Raw genomic sequence first — 24,594 nt, forward strand, 5'->3', positions numbered from 1 at the left:
CTCAGACCATAACCCTCCATTCCTTTCCCGTCCATATACATATCCAATTTATTTTTAAATGATAAAATCGAAACTGCCTCCACCACTTCCACTGGAAGCTCATTCCACACAGCTACCACTCTCTGAGTAAAATAGTTCCCCCTCATGTTACCCCTAAACTTCTGTCCCTTAATTTTCAAGTAATGTCCTCTTGTTTGAATCTTCCCTACTCTCAATGGGAAAAGCTTATCCACGTCAACTCTGTCTATCCCTCTCATCATTTTAATATATTCATTATTTATCATAACATAAATATACAGAAACTATAAGAATTATCTGGTAGAAACTTATTCCGAAAACTAGAATACACACCAATTACTTACATAGATACATTTGCAATTCTTTTTTTTTTAACACACTCTTTATTCTATTAAACATAAAGTACAGATTACATTGAAGTTCTTTTCTCAAGCTTTCCACATACATTTGTTATTAATATTGTAAATGGCTTTTGCGGGCTCAATGTTTACATAATAATTTGATGCAAACATTTGTTTAACTTGAACATCGTTTAAAAATCTAGATTTTCAAGATGCATAAGATGCAAAGAATATTAAATACACAGTTCTATAGCCCCGGTATTCCCTCTAGTTCTATCCCTCCCCCACCCAAGTCGCACTAGCTTCTCATTTTTACCCAACAAAGAGCTAACAATGGCCTGTTTCCTTTATCATCGTTACTTTTTTGCATATCTTTCATTCATTGTTCTTTATCTCTCAACATCACCATCTATGTCTCTCGTTCCCCTTATCCCTAACCAGTCTGAAGAAGGGTCTCGACATGAAACGTCACCCATTCCTTCTCTCCAGAGATGCTGCCCGCTGAGTTACTCCAGCTTTTTGTGTCTATCTTCTGTATTGTAAATGTCTTGTAGCATGTTACACTAGAAAATCAAACTTAATATTTGAGGATAGACACAAAAAGATGGAGTAACTCAGCGGAACAGGCAGCATCTCTGGAGAGAAGGAATGGGTGACGTTTCGGCTCATGACCCTGCTTCAGAATATATTCTATATTCAAATATAGAATATTTGAGGATCCATTTGTAGAATTTATGTTTGAATTTTAGAATTTAATCACCAATAAACAAATATTCTCACACCATGTGTAGCACCACATGGTGCATTTTGCCAGATATATATACATATTTTCAACTCTTCATCTCTGAACATCGACATAAAGATTATTTTGTGAATGTTTTGCATTGCATGAACAAAAGAGATTGCATAGTATGCAAAGTATCATTACTATTGAGAGATTAGTAAAGCTTATTTTTTCCATAATAAGAGGTTCTGTCTAGTGATATTCTTCTCAATTTCAAAGTATCATGCATCCGTTTAAATCTCTGCATGATCTCATCCTTGTCTTTTCTCAGACAATCTCTTCTGGCTTTCAATCCTTAGAGAACATGTTTCTATTTACAAATATAAACCCTGAAATTCCCTCCCTAAACTGCTCTGTAATCTCCCTTAACTGCTCCCTCCTAACATATTTCAGCCTTAGAAGATATTTCATAAAACTTCTCTCTCCTATCCCAGGTCGTAACTATTCCTAACTCTGATATATACTTTGAGTTTGGTTTCAATTTTGAATCACATTGCACTCTTCTGAATTAACTTGAGGAAAATGTACTATGTTGAAAATGCCATTCAGGTAAATTTTGTTCTTGTACAGACCTCGTATAAAATGTTTGTGTCAACGCAATGATCTCTGTCATTCTGTGCTGTTAAAAGATTTTAATCCTCCTAACACACACCTTCTTCCCAGAAAATATCTAATTGTGACCTGGATAAACCCATGATCACCCATAACTCCACAATTGAACTCATCCTAAAATGCCTCATGACCCTTGCCCTCATCATGATCCTAACATGGCTGTTATTAACATTCATTTGTGGGAACTGAATATTTGCCTTGAACTCTCTACCATTAGAAATAGATAGTTGGAAATACAAATGGGCTAGAGAAATGGAAAGCGCATGTCTAACAAAATTGGCAATTAACAATTAAACAAAGAAAATTGCGCGGTAAGAATTTAAACACAAGAGGAACAATTTCCCTGTTGACGGCACACTTGAATCTTAACTCCAATGAAAAGAATTAATACTATTGCTCACCCAATTTTTTTCTCTCTGATTCTCTGACTTTTAGCCCTTTTTTATTGTATTCAGTCAAAATGTAGTTATTTGAATTTTCTTTTATTTTGAAATGATTGATTCATGGAGGAAAGTTGATAAAAACCAGGACCTCTTCAACACCTTGTGAAAGATGCTATTCTTTATGTGTGAATCACGTGAGTAAGGTTTGGCAAGATGTTATACCATGAGATAAATCACATCCATTTCTATCTTTACAGCATGATCTTTGTCCACTGATCAGGAAGCAGAACCCATGTGATTTATGTTTTCCTTGCTAATTTATGTTTGTATGTCTAATGAGCAATATGTAAAAGGAGAATATTTGGAAATTCACACACTGCTTTTCACATGCTTAGGTCATCTTGAATAATGGAGATACAATAATTTTTTGTGCTAAATACCTATTATGTAAGCCAGTCAACGTATATACAGTTAAGTCCCTGAGACATTAATAATGTGCATAACCATTTGCTCTTTGTTGTTGGTTTTAATTACATTATTAATTCAGTCTAGAACTTGGAGAGCTCTCCTACATTTAAAAAAAAAGATAACTATAGAGACTGTTATTTCTGCTTGAATGCTGGGCAATACCTGCAGTAACTCAACACTCCCTCAGTAGCTAAGGTCTAAGATTATACTCTTGGGTCTTGTATTGGTGCAGTATGCAATCATCTGAAGGCGTGTATCATTGCAACTCTATCCCAAAAAGGAGAATAATGTCAAGTAAAAGAAGCAATATCCTAGCAGTTTAAGAAAGATATCAGCAAAAATAATTATAAAATATGAATTTATGAATAAAAAAAGGTGTTTTGTTCCAACACTCAAATCGAGTACTTTGTTTGAATACTTTTAAATGAAGATCTTTATGAAAAAAGGAAGACTGAAATTAAAAATTCTGACGTTATTTGTGGATTTTTGTTACTCAATTACATTTTCAATGCAAGATAAAATATGTTGAATTCAAATTAAGTACGCCTCGCAATGTTGGGTTGTTTTGGAATGTTGATATGTTCCTTCAAAACTCAAGCTGGATCATGCTACAGGATTACTCTGGTGTTTTCCATGTTCTGATGAAAGCAGCTCATTGTGCTCATTTTCACTGTCTGGCACCTAAGAATAAACAGAAGATTGATAACATTGGAAACAAAACGTTACAAAGTTGAATCATGTATGTGCTTTGAAACATCTGTGTGCTGTTGACATAACTCTGCTAATACTAGTGTTGTAAGGCCAGCAAATCTTCAATTATTGTAATTACTCCTTAGAAACAGCATCAGAATTTCTCCAGATCTCCCATTTAATGTGCAAATCCTGAAGGTCCTTACAGTGATTCACCACCACTCCACTGATTGACCTTTTTTGCATTGTTACGTTATGCTTTAATGCATGAAGTATAAATAAACTTCTCCATAAAGTTAGTGTCAGGTCAGTGACTCTTTGATCAAACAGTGCCCATCATAAATACTCTGATCCATAGAATGAAATTTTCAAATGTAAAATTTAATTCCTCAGATGATATTTGAGTTTCAAACTTAATCTCTGGTGTGTGTAATAATCTTTACATTGTACTTGTTCAAAAGTATAAAGCATATGAGATTAAAGTGAGCTTTTTCTATCCTGCTTTGTTATTTGTCAGAATTCTCAATGTGACTAACTGCTCAGCTAGCTGAGTAACAACACACGTGTTGTAGGAATCTCCTTGAACTTTCATCTGATCAGGAAGGGCATTCAACTTCATGTAGTTGGCAAGACCATTGTGGTGATCTTTGTCCAAACATGTCACAATGCTGTTCACCACAATATCCAGGCCAACAATTTCAGTCCTGGGCTGAAAGATTATTGTCTGAGCTATCGATAATTTCATATCAGAGATGTTTCCCAACCTGCTGAATGTTTTCATGAATTTTCTGTCTTTAATTCAGATTTCCAACAATTACATTAAAAAAAAAGTTAATTTATTTCTGAAATCAAACAACTGATGGAAATTTTATTTTTAAATACTTAGATTATGTCGCATTGAGATGCATCATCGTGGGCATAGCAGATCTAATTATGCTAAAGCAAAAGTAGACAAAAATGCTGGAGAAACTCAGCGGGAGCCAGCATCTATGGAGTGAAGGAAATAGGCAACTTTTCGGTCGAGACCCTTCTTCAGCTTTGAGATTCAATACCCAAGAAGTGTGGGATAAATTTCAAAATGAGAAGAGATTAAAAACAAAATAGTGCCTCCTTTCTATGTATGGACTGTGTATAAGCAGTGAATATACATGAGAAAGATGATTCCACTATTCTAAATTTTCTTCGAAAATATTACATTTTTATACCTCCCAATAAATTTGATCATCAAAACAATTTTGGTCTGGTGGCTGTCCCCAAACTGGAATGCGAAGAATGAAACCTGTGAAAAGAGGAAATGATTTGTTCAACATGATCTTTGTGTAATAGTTACCTTTACCATTAGAATTGTTATTTGTCTATGTAGCAAGTAGGAAAATCTCATCATAGGATAGTTCAACTATTTCTTACCCTGCCATAATGACAATTCCAAATTCATTAAAATTTGTTCTGGAATAATATTTTGCCAGATGTATGGTCATTATGATCCTTATGATTGAAGCTAATACTACAATAACTATTTATCAACAGCAGAATGGCTTGTTTTTAAATTCATCTAAGATTCTTTAAAAAATCTGTGTATATTCTCATTCTAAGCAGTTCTCTGTAGCAACATACATTTATTAACTCCATTCAAAAATAGTTACTTAACAATTTATTTCTTAAGAAAATCTGTCACTCTTGCAACCTGACATCCAATAGTTCACCTCCAGAAAATGAGCTTTTATATTTAAATACATTAAACACTCCTGACTTGAACTAATACTTTTTACAGTGGTCTTACTTTACAATACCGTCAGGCAGAATTAGCAATTCATGTCCCCCCTTTCAGGCTATGGTTTTATAAACAAGTACAACTGCTGGATCCTGTAACTATAACCCAGCGATCTTCTTATCGAGTCCACACACAAGATTAGAAGTTACTTCTTTTGCTTCTTGTGCCTGGTGGTGGAAAGATTGTTAGAAACAGGGCTGCGACGTGAGCGCAACCCACATTGCGGCCCTGTTTCAACCCAGTGATTATACAGCTTCAGAAATATCAGGCCATATGTTGTGGTTCGAGCTGAATGCCGAAAACACAAATATTCAATTACTTGCATCAGCAGACAGTATTCAAAATTTTAGTGATTGAGTTGGTAAGTTCCTTTACCATGTAGCCAGAATCAGATTTTATTCCCTCCAAAAGGAATTAGAAGGATATCCTTCTGTTACATTAATGTTTACATTAAAAAAAATCAATGCAACTGTCATGGTACATTGGCTAATTATTGTAAATTGTTTGAAATATTATAAAACTGTTGCATAGTTTTTAGTAAAATCAATTGTCATGTCAGGTATCATGCATTGAATAGATAGGTATAAAATAAATGTGTTGTAATTTTACAATCGTTCCCACTGCAAGCAAAGCACTGCAAGTTAAGGAAATCATAAGCCTAACAAAGGCTATCATCTACATGTTGAGAGGAATATTTTAATTTTCTGCATATTGTGCTGTTTTAGGAAAGCTTGATCAAACTTTGTCAAAATCCAATCTGGTCTAATTGAATTTCATGGTGTTTCTTAAGTAATATAAAATGAAAAGCATTGAACTCAACTGAACAATATACATTTTATTTGTGAGTTACTCACAACTGACATACCTCAGGTAGCCCAATAATACCAATACCATTATTTTCAGCAAATAGGAAATAATTAAAAATGCTAAATATTCCTAACACTCAAAAGCATTCATAAACTGCTGAAGATGAAATTGAAGACTGAATTATTATTATTATTATTATTTAACAAATACAATTTAACTATCTAAATCACTTAGAAACATTAAAATAATTATAATTATAACAACAAATACATATAATCAAGAATATGAAATTTATCTCATACTTGCTTGCATTTACTGAGGTAAAGACTGACAGCTTCTCCAGAACCATTGGAATTTAGACCCTAGATATCGGATTAGATTCTGGACAAAATTAACTAATTTAACCTAAATCACATTGCAGTCAATTTATATATTACAACTGTATCTAATCAATTCATCACAAAATTGTTCATCTATTTGTAAGTTCGCTATTTCGTGTTGCCATCAGATTGTTGATCGTCAGATTGTTTTCTTTAATGTTGGTTTCAATAATTTGCTTGTTCAAATTTATTTATTGATTTAAACCTTAAAATTAATTTAAAGCTTATTCAACTTTAAGATGAGAACCCAGATTTAAACATTGTTTGTGAATATTGTGGAATGCATATCAAATGGGTCTTTATCTAGTAGCAAAGTCAACTAAACGTCAAATAATAACATTGATAGACTGCACATGTTGTACTGCAGTTAGTATTCGTGGCCATGCAAAACATGTTGGTAGTGCTTTGTTTCCTGACCTGTAATAAGTCCTCCAATGATGGCTATAGCAAGAGAGGTGCCCAGTCCAGCAGCTTGGTATCCAGCCTGTACCATGGCAGTTCTCTTGTTGTCCATTTCTGGGAAAGTTGAATAAAGGCTTAAAAAGAAAATGTTAAATTGAAAAATATATATTTTACACATTATCAAAAGTTTACAATATTCATATAAGATCAATATTCATCTATCAGAAGGTTTGAATCATTATTTTTATTTTCACTTCATCTTCTGTCCAAGGTAATATCTTGAGTAATTACATGATTCTTTTTATCTCAGGGGATTAAGACATTTGGGCAATCTTTTCAACAGAAGCTGTCAGTAATAAGATCTTGAGCAGAAAAAAAAGTGTAGGAGGAACTCAGCGTGTCAGGCAGCAAATCTGTGATGGGAATGGATAGATGATGTTTTGGGTCAGGCTCATTCAGACTTGAGGAGTAGATGGGGGAGAAACATGGAAAATAGAGATTGGTGGGGAGCAAAGCCTGGCAAGTGATAAGTGGAAGAATTGGAGGGTCTCGACCCGAAACATCACCCATTCCTTTTCTCCAGAGATGCTGCCTGTCCCACTGAGTTACTCCAGAACTTTGTGTATACCAAGTGATAAGTGGATACAAGTAAAGGGTCGGGGGTGATTGGCAGATGGGTGGAGATACACCCAGTCGTTCCATTTATGATTCAATCTCATACTTAGCCTGAGAGCTAGTAAAATAAATCTATAATTAAACCCTACAGTTATGCCATTATGCTTACAATTCAGCATCCTTTCCCGTAGACATGGTTCTGTGCCTTTCACTAAAGCAGTTGTGCAATTCCAATAGAAGCACTGGGAAGAATTCCATTAGACCATAACACCATAAGATATAGGAGCAGATTAAGGCTATTCAGACCATTCAGTCATGGCTGATCTATTTTTCCCTATCAACCCTATTCTCCTGGCTTCTCCCCATCGCCTTCTAAGCCCTTCCTAATCAAGAACATATCAATCTGTGCTTTAAAAAACCCAATGCCATGCCCTTCATAGCCATCTGTGGCAATGAATTCCTTCTGACTAAAGACATTTCACCACACAGATCGGGGCAATGTTTCCAGAGAGTGCATACTTCCTCTTTCCCCACAAGGAGTGAAAATCAGTGATTATCCATTAATTGAAATGATAGAATTTTGATCGATTTTCAGATTTCAAGGAAAGAGTTCACTTGGTTATGCTGTTGCTATAATTTTGATGCCCCTTATTTGCTATGTATTTCTAGATTGTGAAATTGTGGTGCAAGTGTGGAACTATAGAACCAACAAACCAAAGAAAGTTTTAAACACATTTACAGACTGTCAGTGTTGTCATTGCCGAACCCAGCGTCATCCCCGACGCCACATAATTTAAATTTATTGCCTAAAGGTTGTGTACTGTTTCCGATTAACTATACCACATTCCAATTGAGGATACAAATAATACACGATAGATTGCATTCATTGGCAGCACTCACCCATTCCCATATAATGTTTCGCTGGCCATTCCTGCTCCAACTATACCGGCCAGACCTCCAATTATTCCAGGTAAACCATGAAGATTATGTACACCACATGTATCATGTAGTTTAGCTTTAGATGCTAACAGTGGCTGTAATGAAAAAATAAAGAGTTCAATGAGTGATTTAATTTTAAGTTAAATTTATTTCCTATATGCTTCACATGGAATTATATTATTTTGGGCTTCATATTATTTTGGGCTTAAGACATTTAAAAAAATGAAATAAGGGAAATTGAGATAATTTTGATCCTTGTTGCATGGAAGGTAATATGCTTACACTTTTCACAGTACACATTGGCACCGTCAGCGATGGCAGCCTCGCCAACAGTCTGTCTGTCTTTTCGTCTTTTTTGTTATTTTTAGTGTGTTTTAAAAGTATGTGTCAATGTTCTCTGGTTGTTTTATGTGGGGGGTGGGGAGTGGGTCGGGAGAAACGGTTTTCAATCTCTTACCTTGCCGGAGATGTGATTCTTTTCCGGATCGTATCTCTGGTTGCTCTGTGGCCTAACATCATGGACTGATGGCCTTGCTTGAGACTGACTTTGAGCCCCACTGCGGGACCGTGAACTTACCATTGGAACCTGCAATCCCTTGCCTGGGATCGACGCTCAAACCGCGGCCTGCGGATTTCAACATTGAGGAGCTCGCAGTGTCGGGTAGAGACTGATGTCGGGAGGCTCCAAGCCACACGAAGTTCGACCTGCCGCGACCCGCGGTCCGATGGCCCGGCGCTGGGAAGCTGAGATCCCCCCAATGCGGGAGCTTGATCGCCCCGACATGGAGGTCGCCCGCTGGCTGCGGGATCGACGATTGCCCTGAAAATGGAAGGTTCGAGTGCCTCGACCGTGGGAGAGCAAAGAAGGGAAGAAGATTGAACTTTTTTTGCCTTCCATCACAATGGGAAATGAGGGGGAGTCGCTGTGGTGGATGTTCATGTTAAAAATATATTTGGGTGTCTTGTTGCTCTTTATTGGTATGACTGTATGGCAAATCAAATTATTCGTATGTTGCAAAACATACTTGGCTAATAAATCTATACATAACTAAAATTCTGATCTTGTTATCTTCCGTTTTGCGCATTTTAAATATTTGCACAAAAACGGTATGCGATAGCGCTACGATTTTTCGCCAGCTCACTCACAGTTCACCAAGTTTAGTTCCGATCGGTGGCATAATGTAAAAGTTAGCGAGGTTTAAAAATCTTTAAAAACGCGCGTGCGTAGATCGATCTCCTCTCCTGCCAGTCAGCGCCGCGCGGATTAGTTTCTTCTCCTGTCATTCCCCGGGGTAGTCTGCCCCTTCCTGCGCCATCGCGTCTTTACTGGAGCTGAGGGAGGCCGGCGGAGGTCTCCAACTGGACACAATTTTCGGAGGAACCGGAAGTGGCCCAGCCCAGCCCGGCTCGGCCAGGAGTCAGAGATGTCGCCGATGCCGCCAAACGGAAAGCAGAGACTCTGATCCCGGTGGAGGAGAATGACCAGCGACCCGCGCTCGCTGTGAGTCCCCATCGCACCGCCAGCTCCAAACCCTTCCCCTCTGGACCCCTTCGCTGGCTCCCCCCCACAACCCCACCAGCCGACATACCCTTCTCCCCCACAACACCCCCCCACCCACACATCCCCCCAGCCCCCCCCACAACCCCCCCGTCCATACACCTCTCCTCCCCCCAAAAGCCCCCAGCCCGCACCACCCTCCCCCCCACCCTCACCCCCGCTCCTACCCCCCGCCACAAATACCCCCTCCCCAACACACACCCACTCCCCCCACCGACATCCCCACTTCCCACACCACCCCCTCCCCCATCCTACCCCTCCCCGCCCACACAAATCCCCCATCGTCCCCTTCCCTCCTCCCCTCCCACACATGAAGAGAAGGGGGAGGAAGTGCTGGGGATGAGGGAAAATGAGCCGTGCCTGCGCAGTTAGGGGCTATGGGTGAGTAGTGGAATATTGCATTGGGGAATGGGTTGCTTTGGGGGACCAGGCCTCCCGTGTGACTAATTATGATTATGAAAGCTTACACAGTGAAAGCTTTTCACTTACCTTGGTACACGTGACAATAAACTAAACTCAACTAAACTAAATTCAAACTGCTTATTAAAATCCCCTCTAAAATAGAATTCTTGCAATTCTCAACAGCCCAGGACCATCACCTTTGATTTCCCCCACAAAGGACTTACCTAATCCAATGGTATGACTGGAGTAGCAAAGAACCTAATATGACATGCTGAGGAAGTTTTGCCTCAAAATGTAAGCTGGATTTGAGTTGACAATAGTTGAGTTTAGTTTATGGTCACTTGTACATTGAAAAGCTTTCACTGTGCATTCTTTCAATGAGTACAGTTTAAAATGGAAGCATATTTCCTCCCCTGCCACAAGGATCAAAATTATCTCATCTTCCTTATTTCATTTTTTTTATGTCAGCATTGAACTTAAGCAGAAAATGCTAGAAATATTCAATGTCAGACAGCTTCAAAATTCTGAAAAAAATGGTATCCCTCTCTACAGATGTTGCCCAACTTGGTGAGTGTTCCAGCATTTTTATGTTTTGTATTTCAGATTTATAGATTGTGTATTCCATATTTTTACTTCCTTGATTTTCATTCTCTTTAAATTTTATGCTGGAATTATGCTGAATTATGCTTATCAGCTTTTCACCAGATATTGAACTGCCCCATTCACTCAAGTCGTTGATCTTCATACAATTTGTATACATTATGCTGGAATAACTCAGTGGGACAGGCAACATCTCTGGAGAGAAGGAATGGGTGGCCTTTCGGGTCGAGACCCATCTTCAGTTACTCCAGCATTTTGTATCTATCTTCGGTTTAAACCAGCACCTGCAGTTCCTTCATACACGAATGCAATACATTGCTTGTTCTTCATTAATGCTTGATCTAATACTTGGAATTCACTGAAAGCGCAGTGTGAGTACTTTCACCAGAAGGCATGTTGTGATTAAACTGGTCTGGGACATCCTGACAACTTGGAGAACTGCTGAGCACATGGAAGCTTGTGCTGGGTTTCCGTGTCTGAAGGCTGCCTGTGAGAGTGCTGGTGTTCACATGCAATGCACCTGATCTGTATTCACCACTGAGTTCAGGGGTGCTCTGTAATTTGCCGAGTGAAGGGGCTGGATACAATGTGTATCTGCCTTGTCAGCTTTCCACCAGATATCACTGGCATAGCTTCATTCGTTTAGAGTCGTTGATCTTCATTTTAAAGCTAGGTTTAGGTTTAGTTTATTTTAATGTTTATGTTTTAATATATTCATTTCACATATTTGTAATTGAGTTCCTAATGTTAAAATCTTTTTGACCATTCTAGATTATTTGTGCAACTCTTTCCGAATAGCTCTGAACAACAGATAAGCCACAGAAACGCAGGCCAGGTGTGCACATTCTGGCCCATTATTGATTGCCTTCACCTCTATCTCACAATGTTTACAGTGCAATGAAGAAACTCCGTGGCTGCTCTCCCAATGATAATTTCTGTTTAAACCATTGTCTTTCACTTTCGCTGGCTTATTGAAAAGTTGCATGTTTCTTGAGTAAACATGGGTTATTTATGAGAGACAATATCTAAGACTTTCCTGAGAAAGCTCTCTCACTATTACTTTGACTGATTTTTGTGGAAGTGCTCCATTTACAAATGCAAAGAATGTTTCCATCACACTTCTCAATGGAACAGGAAATTCACTTGAATAATACTAGATGTATCTGCATATATTTGTTTTTATGAGCTGCTCGGTAATCATATATATATTAATATGTTTCACAATTAATCATGGCAACAATTTTCTCCGGGTGCTCCAGTTTCCTTCCACATTCCAAAGATGTGTGGGTTTGTAGATTAATTGGCTTCTATAAAGTGCCCCTGGTGTGTAGGGAGTGGATGCGAAACTGGGATAACCTAGAACTAGTGTACAGGTGGTCGTTGGTTGATATGGACTCAGTGGGCCAAAGGGCCCGTTCCCACGCTGTATCTCTAAGCTAAACTAAACTAAACATGAATAAGATCACTAAGCTGCATGTCCATCCATGTTACCCACCTCCTTCATCTGCACTCATATAATAAAAGTACATAACTGCTCTGAAATAATTAGAACCTCTTAAAATAGGTTTTATAAATGAATGTTGAGTTATTGAAGTTATTAAGCTTAGTTCAATTTATTTTTGAAGGCAATGTTAAGTAAAATCATGCAAGTATAGACCTCTGATCCAATAGATTTCCAGCCGAGTGGGTTAGGTTAAAATTGCCCTGTACATATCATGACATATTGATGAAGAAATTAACAGGGAATACATCCAAAATCAATTGGGATCTGTAAATGTCTGTTAATAATTTAATAGTTAGACAACGTTGGTTTAAAGTAATGGGACATTTTGTAGTGGATGTCACGAATTGAAATCTTTTCCTTAAGCTTCAGGTTATATTATTTTTAGCCATCGTCTCAAAATCGAAACCAAAAATGCCACATTTACTGTAAAAAATACATTTCAAGCCTTATGCATGATAATCAATATAGGAATTAAAATGTACAGGAACATACAGTGACATTGTTATCTATTTAATTTAATCTATCTATTTAATTCTATCTTTAATTGATAATTTTGTGGGTTTCAAACTATATCAAATGTATCTTATTTGTAGCTGCAATTATTGCAATTTATTTTACCAAAATAATACAAATATAACATCACTAGATGTTAACATTTGACACATTTGGTAGAATTGGTAAAATAATATGTCATGCATGGAATCGTAAAGAGTTCATAAATATGAGGTTTTATACATTTCTGCCTCTATACAAGGAGAGATTTTCCATGAGCAACTGTTAACAAACATTTTCCCAAACATTGAAGCTCAATAGAAAAAAAGTAAAGACCTACCGTTAGATATTTAAATCCAATTGTCGAGACTATTCCAGCAATAAATCCAATCATCAGACTTCCATAAGGAAAGATCATCATGTCAGCAGAGGTTCCAGCAGCTACACCACCTGCCAGAGTAGCATTTTGTATATGAACCTATACAAGGGAATGTAAACACAATGCTTCAATTGTAAAAAAAATCAAGACTGGGGGATTCAGGAATTGTGGCTTTCCACATACTTACCCTCTTCACCACATATCCCAACCACCCACAATCAGATAAATATCTCTTCTCGCCCTGAACCCCTTCCGGTCAATCCCACTCCTGCCTCATCACACTCACTTAAGCTGTCCTGATGTTCTGTTCGCCCCTCTAAAACCTCAGGTATAGTCCAGCACCAATCTGTCTTCTCTACCTCTCTTTGCCAGATTCCAGCTGCCCCAAGCCCTTTAGCTCCCTGTCCATCTCTTTTAGCTCCCAATGCACCACCCACCATTTAAAACTCATTCCTACTCTGACATTGCACAATTAAATAGTTTACAGTGGGAAAACTGGTCCTTAGACTGGCCATGCTCTTATTAAATCACTCTTGGTTTCTTGATAATATTCCACTGAGAGGGCAACAACTAATTCTGTCAATTCACAGTAGATTTGATAATTCAATTTCCATGCTTATAATCTAGTCACAAAATGTTAAACAAACTGATAATCCTCGTCTTCTCTATATTAATAATTAATAATAATAACAAATTTAAAATACAACTTTGACATGAGTTTTTTTAAATTAATATCACCATTAATTTAATTTGAAAACATACATTAAAAAATAATCTTTATAGGTGCTGCTTCATCATTAGTATTGCACATGCTTCATTTTAAAATTGTAAAATATTAATGATAATTGAAATGATTAACTGACATACACAGAAGTAAATTTTCTTCTGTTGGAAACTATAACCACATAGCCCAAACACGTTTTCTCATATTCATTATGAATTTCCTCCCTAAATATCCGAGAATTGAAATTTGGCAGTTACAGGATTAGTACGGAGTTTGTACTTTCTCCCCATGACTGCGTGGGTTTTCTCTGAGATCTTCAGTTTCCTCCCACACACCAAAGGAGTAGAGGTTTGTAGATTAATTGGCTTGTTATATATGTAAATTGTCCATAGTGTGTATAGATAGTGTTAATGTGTGGGGATCGCTGGTCGGTGCGGACTTGTTGGGCTGAAGGGCCTGTTTCCACTCTATGTCTCTAAAACTAAAAACTAAAAACTAAAATTGCAACTGCTAGGGTTTTGAAAAAGATGAACATTGTTAGTGATTAATAGCTGAGGAGTTTTACCAACTAATAAAAGAGTGACAAGCATATGGTCAATGAATCAATTAAGGAAGGTATCCTCCAACACAAGATGGAGAATGAGTAACGTGTCAGTAAATGTAACAAAATGAACTGAAAAAATACTTATTCTTACCATGTCAAGCTTTCCGTTCTTATCGAGTAAGCAGGAGAGAGCATAAACTGCCAGCACACATGCAGCTAGAGAGTAATAAGTGTTTATGATAGCTCTGTACTGCCCATCCGGAGACTCTACTATGGCAGAGTTAAAGCTTGGCCAAAACATCCATAAGAACATAGTACCTGAAAAAAATCCACAGAGGAAGCTCTGGTCATGTTGAAGCTTTAAAAATTAAGACTTGGCACTGGAAACAGAAATTAATTTTTTTTTAAACTATTGGCTACATGTACATTTACAGACCAAAGAGTGACAAGAGTCATAGAGGCCGACGTCAGAAGATCCTTCAGGGGGGTGAGCCCTCGGAAAGCGCCTGGACCTGATGGTTTACCCGGCCGTGTTCTAAAAACCTGTGCGGACCAACTGGCTGGAGTTTTTATGGACATTTTCAACCTCTCACTTTGAGGTCTGAGTTTCCCACCTGCTTTAAGAGGGCATCAATTATACCGGTGCCCAAGAAGAGTAAGGTGACGTGCCTCAATGACTATCGACCAGTGGCACTAACGTCGGTGGTGATGAAGTGCTTTGAGAGGTTGGTTATGGTGCACATTGACAAGAACCTCGAACAACTACAGTTCGCATACCGTCACAACAGGTCAATGGTAGATGCAATTTCACTGGCTCTCCACTCCGCACTGGACCACTTGGACAATAAAAACACCTACGTCAGGCTGTTGGTTATAGACTACAGCTTGGCGTTTAATCTCATCATCCTTTCCAAGCTGGTTACCAAGCTCACAGAACTGGGCCTCTGCGCATCCGTCTGCAATTGGATCCTCGACTTCCTCAATCACAGACCACAGCCTGTTCGAATTGGAGGCACCACTTCATCCTCAATAACAATTAGTACAAGAGCACCTCAAGGCTGCTTGCTCAGCCCCCTGCTTTACTCATTCTATACCCATGACTGCGAACTCCATCATCAAGTTCGCCAATGACACCACTGTTGTTGGACGAATCACAGATGGGGACGAGTCAGAGTATAGAAGTGAGATCGACCGACTGACCAAATGGTGCCAGCACAGCAACCTGGCTCTCAACATCAGTAAGACCAAGGAACTGATTGTGGACTATAGCAGGGAAAGGATGAGGATTCACAATCCTGTTTATATCAATGAGACGATGGTGGAGCGGGTCAATAACTTCAAATTCCTGGGTGTGCATATATCAGAAGAGCTTTCCTGGACACCGATGCAATTGTAAAGAAGGCACATTAGCGACTACTTCCTGAGAAGATTACAGAGATTCGGCAAGTCAAAGAGGATCCTCCTAAACATCTACAGGTGCACAGTAGAGAGCATACTGACTGGTTGCAACGTGGCCTGGTTCGGCAACTTGAACATCCAGGAGCGAAAAAGACTACAAAAAGTTGTGACCACTGCCTAGTCCATCACCGGCTTTGACCTCCCCACCCTCGAAGGGATCTATCATAGTGGCTGCCTCAAAAAGGCAGCCAAAATCATCAAGGACCCACACCATCCTGGCTACACACTTATCTCACCGCTGCCATCAGGAAGAAGGTATAGGAGCCTGAAGACTGTAAGGTCCAGGTTCAGGAACAGCTTCTTCCCCACAGCTATCAGGCTATTAAACACAACGAATAAGCTATGAACTGCGAAAGACTACATTATTATTTGCTATTTGCAGTATATTTGTTATTTATTGAACTTTTTCTTTTTTTCCCCATTATATACAATGTTTACACATTTACATATTCTGCTGTGCTGCAGCAAGTAAGAATCTCATTGTCCCGTCCGGGACGTTTGACAATAAAACACTCTTGACTTGACACTTGACTCTTGACTCTTATATTTGTGTGCCTGTCTGAGGAAGGGTTTCAACCTGAAATGTCACCTATTCCTTTTCTCTGGAGATGCTGCCTGATCCACTGTTAATCCAGATTTTAGTGTCTATCTTCGGTTTAAACCAGCATCTGCAGTTTCTTCCTGCACATTATATTTATAAATATATACCAAAAAACTTAACTGTAGAAGAACTTTTAGCATTTAGTGTTGCATAATTATGTGAATCATTGTGTCATTGCTATCTAGAGAGATCTGCTTGCACCACAAATTGAAAGATCATCATTTCAATCTATGAATCTTGTTTAAATAAACAATTGATTGGTGGAGGTCAGGTTTCAAACTAACTCCAGGAAAACCTCATTGGCTGTCGCAGCTGTGACTGCAATTTGAAATTTCTGAAAATTCTTGACATTCTTCCAATTAATTTGGGGGGGGGGGGGGGGCTTCAGTCCTTGCACCAGACCTATTCCAAACAAGTGCTCAGCCAGCAAAGTACCCATTCTGTGACAAATAGTAGAAGGTGGTGCTGCAGGTATGTCAGCTTTGAGATTTATCCAGTTGCGTCTTCAGAAGTCCCTGGGTGGAACAATTTCCCCACAACATTGAGCAGAATCTTACTGAGAAATGCTGGTTATGCTATGCTGAACTGCTGATATATCTTGGAGACACAAATGATGACAAATGCTGGAATCTGAGGCAACAAACCATCTGCTGGATGAACTTAGCAGGTCAAATAGCACCTGTGGATGGAAAGGAATGATGATACAGGGTTTCGACTCGAAGCATCGACCATTCATTTCCATCCACAGATGCTGGTCTACCTGCTAAGTTCTTCCAGCAGATTATTTGTTGCTGATATTATCTAAGTGTAAGTAAAGTGCAGACCAGGATTCTCATATAAATGTGGAACTTGCCAAACTTGCTAGCCACTATTTGCTGATGATTTCCTATTCCCACATAGATGCAAACTATTCCACATTTTCTATTACATCGAGATGTCTGTCGCTCTGCACTTCATGGACACTGAGGGTTTGCTGTAATGTAAAATGCAGACCATGTGTTCTAGAACACACAAGACCTACAATTTGTATTGATGTGATGGATACACTTTTACTTACCTATCATAGCAAATAAATCCGAGTGATATACAGATCCTTCATTTTCTTGGCATTCTTGCAAATCTGGCCTGTGGAGGACTCGAGCAACAGCCAGTCCAAAGTATGCACCAAATGCATGAATAGTCATTGATGCACCAACATCTTTGGCCTGTAAAAGATCCAAATAATATCTGCATATCTGAATTGGATAAAGTGCACAGAACTCCAAATTATCTATACCACGTGAAAAACAATCAATCGGATTTTAAAAATATTTAATATTGGTATTTGATTTATTTAATGCATGCACACAATACATTAACTTGGTGAAGCACAATGTGATAATACTTTTCACAAAGTCAAAGAATGCCACAGCACAGAAGAAAGCCATTTTATGCAATGTGGCTGAGCAGTCCAATTCATAGTGTTTCCTTTCCCTGTAACCCAGAGTATTCATCCATTACCTTTTCCAAAGTTCTGACTGAATCTATTTCTGGCACTCTTTCACAAAGTGCTGTTCAGATCTTAACAGTTCTATGTCATTTTTTATCTCTCCCTTGGTTCTTTTGCAAATTATTTTAAATCTGTGTTCTCAAGCTACCGATACATTTTCTGCTGGAAGTAGTTTCTCCTTAAAACTCTTCATAAATTTGCACACAATAATCATAGTTCACCTTTGCTGCTTTAAGGAATAATTCCAGTTTACCTAATCTCTCCAAATAACTAACATTGTTAATTCCTTGCACGGTTCGAATAAATCACTTCTGTGCCTTCTCTAATACCTATAATGTTCTCCCAGAATTGAGCGTATACCCCAGATGTACCCGGCTCAATTATGTTTGACTTATGTATTTCTGCCATTTGTCACGTTATATAGTTATGGATATTATGTGCTTTCAGCTTTCTCAATTGATCCATCCACATTAATGTAGTTATATCCCCTAAAAGTATTATTTATACCAGAATCCTAAATTAAATCAAAACTTTCATCACTTGATTTATTTCTCCCAATACATTTAATGTTCCTTCCAGTCTATGATACCTTCTGCATTTGCCATTTTATTCTGTTTCTCAAATCTTGAAGAATACATACCATCAGGATCCCAGTAACCAGATGCTCATTGAAAGCAAATATTGTAATCTCCAACAAAGTCATGATCAGAAGTTGGACCGGACTAGTCTTCCCCAAGACTGCTCCAAATGAAATCAACACCGCTGCTGTGCTGAAGTCTGCATTGATTAAGCTAGGGAACAATAATGTTTATTATATTCTTAATTGTTCTGAGTTAATTTCAACAGATATTATTTTATAGATACCACTATCATAGTTATCACTGGAGGCAACTATTGTTTGCTGGCGCTCTGGTTGAGTTGGTTCGAATATGCCCACATGGACTTTTGCAGTATATAATGCAAACATCTTCCTAACACTGGAAATATCCAGAACCAGCAGACCATGGCTTCAATCAGCAGAAATAATCCAATTCACCCCATCCCACCAAATGTCCAACCCAACTCTTCACCAGCAGTTCTATTCAAAGACATCGGCACCTATTCATTGATGACTGGTTTCTGTTGACATAGCCACAATTCTACACTCGCTTTTAATATTTTTGAAGTTGTTAGTCTACGGAGTGTTGTACCCGTCATCCTCAATGAAAAGAGACATTGGCCGTCAGCCACTGTCAGTTCCACTAAGTGTTCTTTGACACTGGAAAGTAGTGCTAATGGAGTTGTCTACTACTTTGACCTGTGCTAACCTTGCTTCCATGATGTGACTGTAGGCCACTTGCTTACTATTAAAGGTACAGTCCGAGCAGGCCTGCCAGCATCTGCGGCCAAACTGAACCTCTCCTTTGGATGTTAGCTTTAAATTAGTTTTAAATGATGCTATCCACACCTGGACTATGCTCCATGCTAAAGTGAAGATTGTAAATTATCCTGGCTGCGTACTGACATCATTATAATAAGAAGGTAATGTGATTTAATGTATCTGTTCCAAAATCTATGGGTCGCTGTTCCAAATTTCAATGCTATCCTATTCAGTTCCCATTAATTAAATTCTATTGTAATGTAGTTTATGACTACATGAATCATTGCTGGGTACATATTGCAACATGTTAACCACCAGCTCCTTCGGGCTGACTAGAAATCCAGATGTGTTATATTGCATTTCTGCTGAGTTAAAATGAATAGTAAAATGCTGTACTTTGCCATGCGATCTGGATCTTCAAGCATATGGCATATGCTTGAGTCTTTGCTGGTGAAATTGTTAGACAAATCAATATGTACAGTATGATAGGTTTTTGCTTCACTTATTTATGGCTCCATCTTTTCTTGATTAACAATAGCCCACATTAATTGTTAACTGTTCAATAAATGCAAGTCTGTTCAATGTAGTCTGAAGAAGAGTCCGACCCAAAATATCACCTCCCCAGGTTCTCCAGAGATGCTGCTGACCTGCTGAGTTACTCCAGCACTTTGTCCTTTCTTTCCATAAATGCAAAATTTGCTTAAAAGGGTGGGTCGCAATATTGCAGAGGATGCAGAGAAGTTGCAAAGAGATGTAGCCAGTTTATATGAATGCATAAGGACATGGTAGATGGAATATACTGTGGAAAAATATGAACTCGTCTACATAGAGAAAATAGGACCATGAATCAATTTTTAAACCATGATAGAATTGAACAGTTATGTTCAGAGGAACCTTGGTGGCCTAATGCAAAGAGCAGTGACTAACTTTAATAACAGAAAGATTGCATCTGGAATATTATGTACACATTTGGTCTCCCAAATTAAGAATGGATAATCTTGGAACTGCAGCAATTAAACCCTAGGATCATGGTTTTAAGTAATGAAGAGTGAAAAATAGATTGGATCTAGACATTTTCAAGTTTGAAATTAGTTTACAATCTTCTTATTGAAATAAATGGAATTCTTAAAGGGGATGGCAGTACCAGACACCCTGGTTCGATCCTGACTACAGGCTCTGTCTATGTATTCTGTCACCTGTGACTGGGTTTTTTTCTCCAGGTGCTTCGGTTTGCTCCTACATCCCAAAGATGTTCAGGTTTGCAGATTAATTGGCTTCTGTAAAAGTTGTCCCTAGTGCGTAGGATAGAACTAGTGTATGGGTGATCGTTGGTCAGCACGGACTCAATGGGCTGAAGGACCTGTTTCCACTCTGTATCTCTAAAATTACACTAAATTAGATGTGCGATTAGATGTGCTTCCCTTGATTGGGGTATCTAAAACCAGAGCTCGCAGTCTCAGAGTAAGTAGTCACCTATTGGGGACAAAGATAAGATATTTCTTCATCCAAATGGTAGTGAATCTCTGGAATTCTCTACCCACGAGATCAGAAGAGTCTCAGCTGGTTAGTATGTTTAAGGTAGATAATTTTTTCACGTTGAAAGTATCATGAATTTAGGATTAATGCATGAAAGCAGAGAATTACGCATGAAATGTTGGACCAGGAAGGAGAAATTGACTGGACAACTCCTCCTTCTTTGTCTTATGTTCTTATATTCACAACTCCTCGAAGTTTAAGCGCTGTGGAGTTGTCTTTATTCTTTTAAAACAAATTTCTCTGCCAACAGTTGCTGGGAACTTCAATGTACCACACAACAACATTACATTTCAATTTATGTAGCCAATTACTCGTAGCTTTTTGAATTATCATCAAAGGATAAATTAGTCTTATTGGAGACTAAAACTAAAGCTAAGTTTAGAGGGTGGATTTATCATTTGTCCTCACCACTGAGTTCCCAAATTTGGGAAGCCAGAGGCAGAGATTTTAGTATTTTGCAGCATTTAAATGCATTTAATGCACTTTGGTAAGTGGCACTTACCACCTGATCCAAGTGTTCCAGCAATGTATTTAGAAAATATATCATAATATAATATAACTACCTTTAGAGCTTTAATGTAAATGTCCTTTTAGCAATTACTGAATAAAAAGATTAAACATACGTGTTAATGTCGACTTTGATTTGTCCATCTTTGTAATTGTGCAACCAGCCTTGCATCAGCGTGCCCCATTGAAGACCAAAGGCAGCAATAAGTAAATTAAGTCCCACACTGCTGAAGCCATATTTCTTCAAAAAGGTCATAAGAAAGCCAAATCCAACAAAGATCATAACGTGCACATCCTGGAAACCTGAATAAGAAACACATATTTATTACCATCTACTTAGCCTAAAAAACATGAAATTGAAAACATACTGAAAAATATTTTCAGGGCACTTTCCTAAGTTCCTTTGTCTTTATGTTAAAGGAGCCATGTACTTAAATTGCATTGTGCCTACTCAAGTCCAGGAAGTTCCTTTCTTGCTTTTACACTTTAAACGTTCAGGCTGCTATCATGGATGAACTACCAGAGGGCACCAAGTTATTTTCTTCGGTTGACTCTTCAGATCCAATTTGAAGGAAGTTTTGTTCTGTCCACAATTGAGGAAACCAATCTAAGAAAAGTGAAAATGCTAGAAACACCTAATGGAAAGAGTCTTTGTTCTGAAACTTTAACTCAATTTCCCTTTCCACAGATACCGACTGATTTGCAGTGTTTCCCAGCATTTCTGTTTTTATTTCAGGTTTCCAGCATCTGCAATTTTTTGATTTTCAAACCTTTCTGAGAATCAGTAAAGTGAAAAGAAGTCTTCTTAGAAGTAAGAAGAAGTCCTGATACAGGGTCCCGACCTGAAATATTGACCATCCCTTTGCTTCCATAGCTGCTGCACAATTTGCTGAATTCCATCAGTAATTTGCTTTTGCTCCAGATTCCAGCATCTGCAATGTCTTGTGTCTCTAAGGAGGATCCTCGTTTTTGATTTGAATTGCTGTATGTGATCTACATGGGCACATGCACATATACAGACAAAATCCAAAGGGAACCATATGGATATTGGGCTAATATCCTGGATTCCTGATACTAACAATGAAGTTTGAGAACATGACATGTCTTCATTGAAGGTGGACACAAAATGCTGGAGTAACTCAGCAGGACAGACAGCATCTCTGGAGAGAAGAAATGGGTGTTGTTTTGTGTTGAGACCATTCTTCAAACTGATGTCAGCGGAGTGGACACGACAGAGATAGAATGTAGTCAGAGACAGTAAAACCGGTGGGAGAAGTATGAAGGGGAGGGGATGGAGAGAAAGGGAAAGTAAGGGTTTTCATGTCTTCATGACGTGTTCTGCACGGGCACTCCTCTGAAAAACTATTAGGAATGGGCGGTAAATTCGGAACATACCAGATATGGTCATATCTCAAAAAAAAAGAGACTGCTTCATACTAACAAGTCCACAGGGGGGCGATGTGGTATAAATTCTACAGGCTAATCTTACCCTCCATTGAAGCTATGAATTATCATTTATGCCTTGACAGTTATTTGGCAAATGAAATAGTTTTCTAAAATAATATTACTCTTATTTTTATAGCTGCCTTTAAGTTACAACAAAGTTTACAAATGCCATTCATTATCACCATTCCTGGATATGAGTGAGGATCACTAAATGGTACTCCAGTTATATTTCTAAGAATAAATTTACAGTTTACAATATTAAACCATATAATTGCACAATTCACCCAGTCTGAATCATTATTTGGTGATTAAACACATATATTAAATATATAATTTCGCAGTGTGCAAATTTAGAAGTACAATTTGTTCAGAAGGAGATGAATAGATGAGTTTCATCTTGGGCTTTATTTTTCAATTCATAATAAAGAATATATTTGGAGTAAAACATCTAAATCGAGGCTGATCTCCAGTTTTTGAATTTTGAAACAAAACATTTGGGTACAAATCTAGACATAGCTGGAAATACACACGGAACCATCATGATCTGAAATGGGAAAAAGGTAGGTAATATTTTATATACGCTTATATTTTAGGATGCTGACAGTTGTTCGGCCATTTTAAGCATTTATTGTTTTAGTTTTAAAATGTTAGTATTTCACAAATCAACTTTTGTCTCCAATTTGTAAATTGAGTATTTCTAAAAAACAAAAACATTTTGCAACTGACTTAAAATATTAACCTCTTGTAATTGAGTTAGGATTCGGATGATTGTGGCTGTTTCTCTCTCATTTAAAGCTCCACTTGCTTTTTGGAATTGTACTCTTTTATGCACCTATCTATTTAGTTAGAGTTATAGATAAAACTGAACCCACCTTTGCGTTAAATTTTGTAAGACGTAAGAAAAAAAGTAAGTAAACTACTTTTAATTCAATTTAAAAACAGTAAACATGCAGAAATATTCAGCAAATCCCCGTTCAGCGATGCTCTGAATGCCTTACAATTCCATCTGATGAATGTCTTTGCAGCACTTTGAATACAACATGAACACATATAATGAAAATAATGCTTCCTTTCCAGTAATTTTTATAAATGTACTCCATTAATAATATAATGAAAGTATTAACATTGAAGTATACAAATAATTAAATGTATCCAAATGATCTAAATGTTAGATTTATATTTAGAGCCTTTGGCTTTAATTATTTCTACATAGAAAATGTAGAAATGCATCAATTTTCCAGTTTAACTGAAAAGCAAATAATGCAGAGTAAATGCATGTCATTGCAATAAATAGCTAAATAGACATATTCTGTTTGCTTTAGATATACTCACTTGGATATAGTTTGTATAACTTTTCTGTTGTGGTTGTGTTTTTCGGATTAATTCTCGAATCAGCTTCATCGTCATATGTGACAAAAATCCCATATAAAATAATGATCAAAATTTCCAGCGTTATTGCCAGGATAGGAAACTTTGAACGCATGTTGGTAGAGTAGGATGTAGGCATCGCACACTTTATCGCCTCAATAAACTTTCTGAGATGCACTGCTTGAGTGTAAATATGTTTTTTTACAGTCTGTAAGCCAATGACAGAGGTAGTTCACACCCATTGCAAAAGGGTGGGATTAATAGGCAAATGTCCAATGCATTTATCTCCTGTGTTATGTGCTGTAATTTTGTAAGATTTTGACAGAAAATACATTATTACTTGTCCAGCTTTCTGAAGAATGATGTTGTGCTCCCAGGAATATGGTAAAAATTCCACGCAAGAAACTGACTGCTCC

At 37.8% G+C, this 24,594-nt stretch overlaps 1 protein-coding gene across 1 annotated transcript; it reads right to left on the bottom strand.

Moving 5' to 3' along the window:
• Positions 1 to 378: 378 nt before the first annotated feature.
• rhag (Rh associated glycoprotein) lies at positions 379 to 24,357 on the bottom strand. The gene is made up of 10 exons (XM_033021343.1): positions 24,143 to 24,357; positions 21,481 to 21,667; positions 18,602 to 18,752; positions 17,530 to 17,677; positions 14,565 to 14,731; positions 13,107 to 13,244; positions 8,172 to 8,305; positions 6,672 to 6,790; positions 4,502 to 4,575; positions 379 to 3,287 (listed from the first exon to the last, which is right to left on the bottom strand). The coding sequence occupies exons 1-10, from the start codon at positions 24,315 to 24,317 to the stop codon at positions 3,210 to 3,212; spliced, it is 1,371 nt and encodes a 456-aa protein (XP_032877234.1). The 5' UTR covers positions 24,318 to 24,357; the 3' UTR covers positions 379 to 3,209.
• Between the last annotated feature and the right edge of the window lie 237 nt (positions 24,358 to 24,594).

This window comes from Amblyraja radiata, chromosome 5 (genome assembly GCF_010909765.2).
Source record: "Amblyraja radiata isolate CabotCenter1 chromosome 5, sAmbRad1.1.pri, whole genome shotgun sequence".
NCBI classification, from domain to species: Eukaryota; Metazoa; Chordata; class Chondrichthyes; order Rajiformes; family Rajidae; genus Amblyraja; species Amblyraja radiata.

What these genes read in the sequence shown, in the direction of transcription:
- rhag (XM_033021343.1), bottom strand. Translation starts at nt 24,317, where the DNA reads ATGCCTACATCCTACTCTACCAACATGCGTTCAAAGTTTCCTATCCTG. An exon ending in TGGTTACTGGGATCCTGATG is followed by an intron (nt 17,678 to 18,601) that starts GTATGTATTCTT and finishes GATCTTTTACAG; the next exon opens with GCCAAAGATGTTGGTGCATC. An exon ending in CATTGGAGGACTTATTACAG is followed by an intron (nt 4,576 to 6,671) that starts GTCAGGAAACAA and finishes CTCTTTTCACAG; the next exon opens with GTTTCATTCTTCGCATTCCA.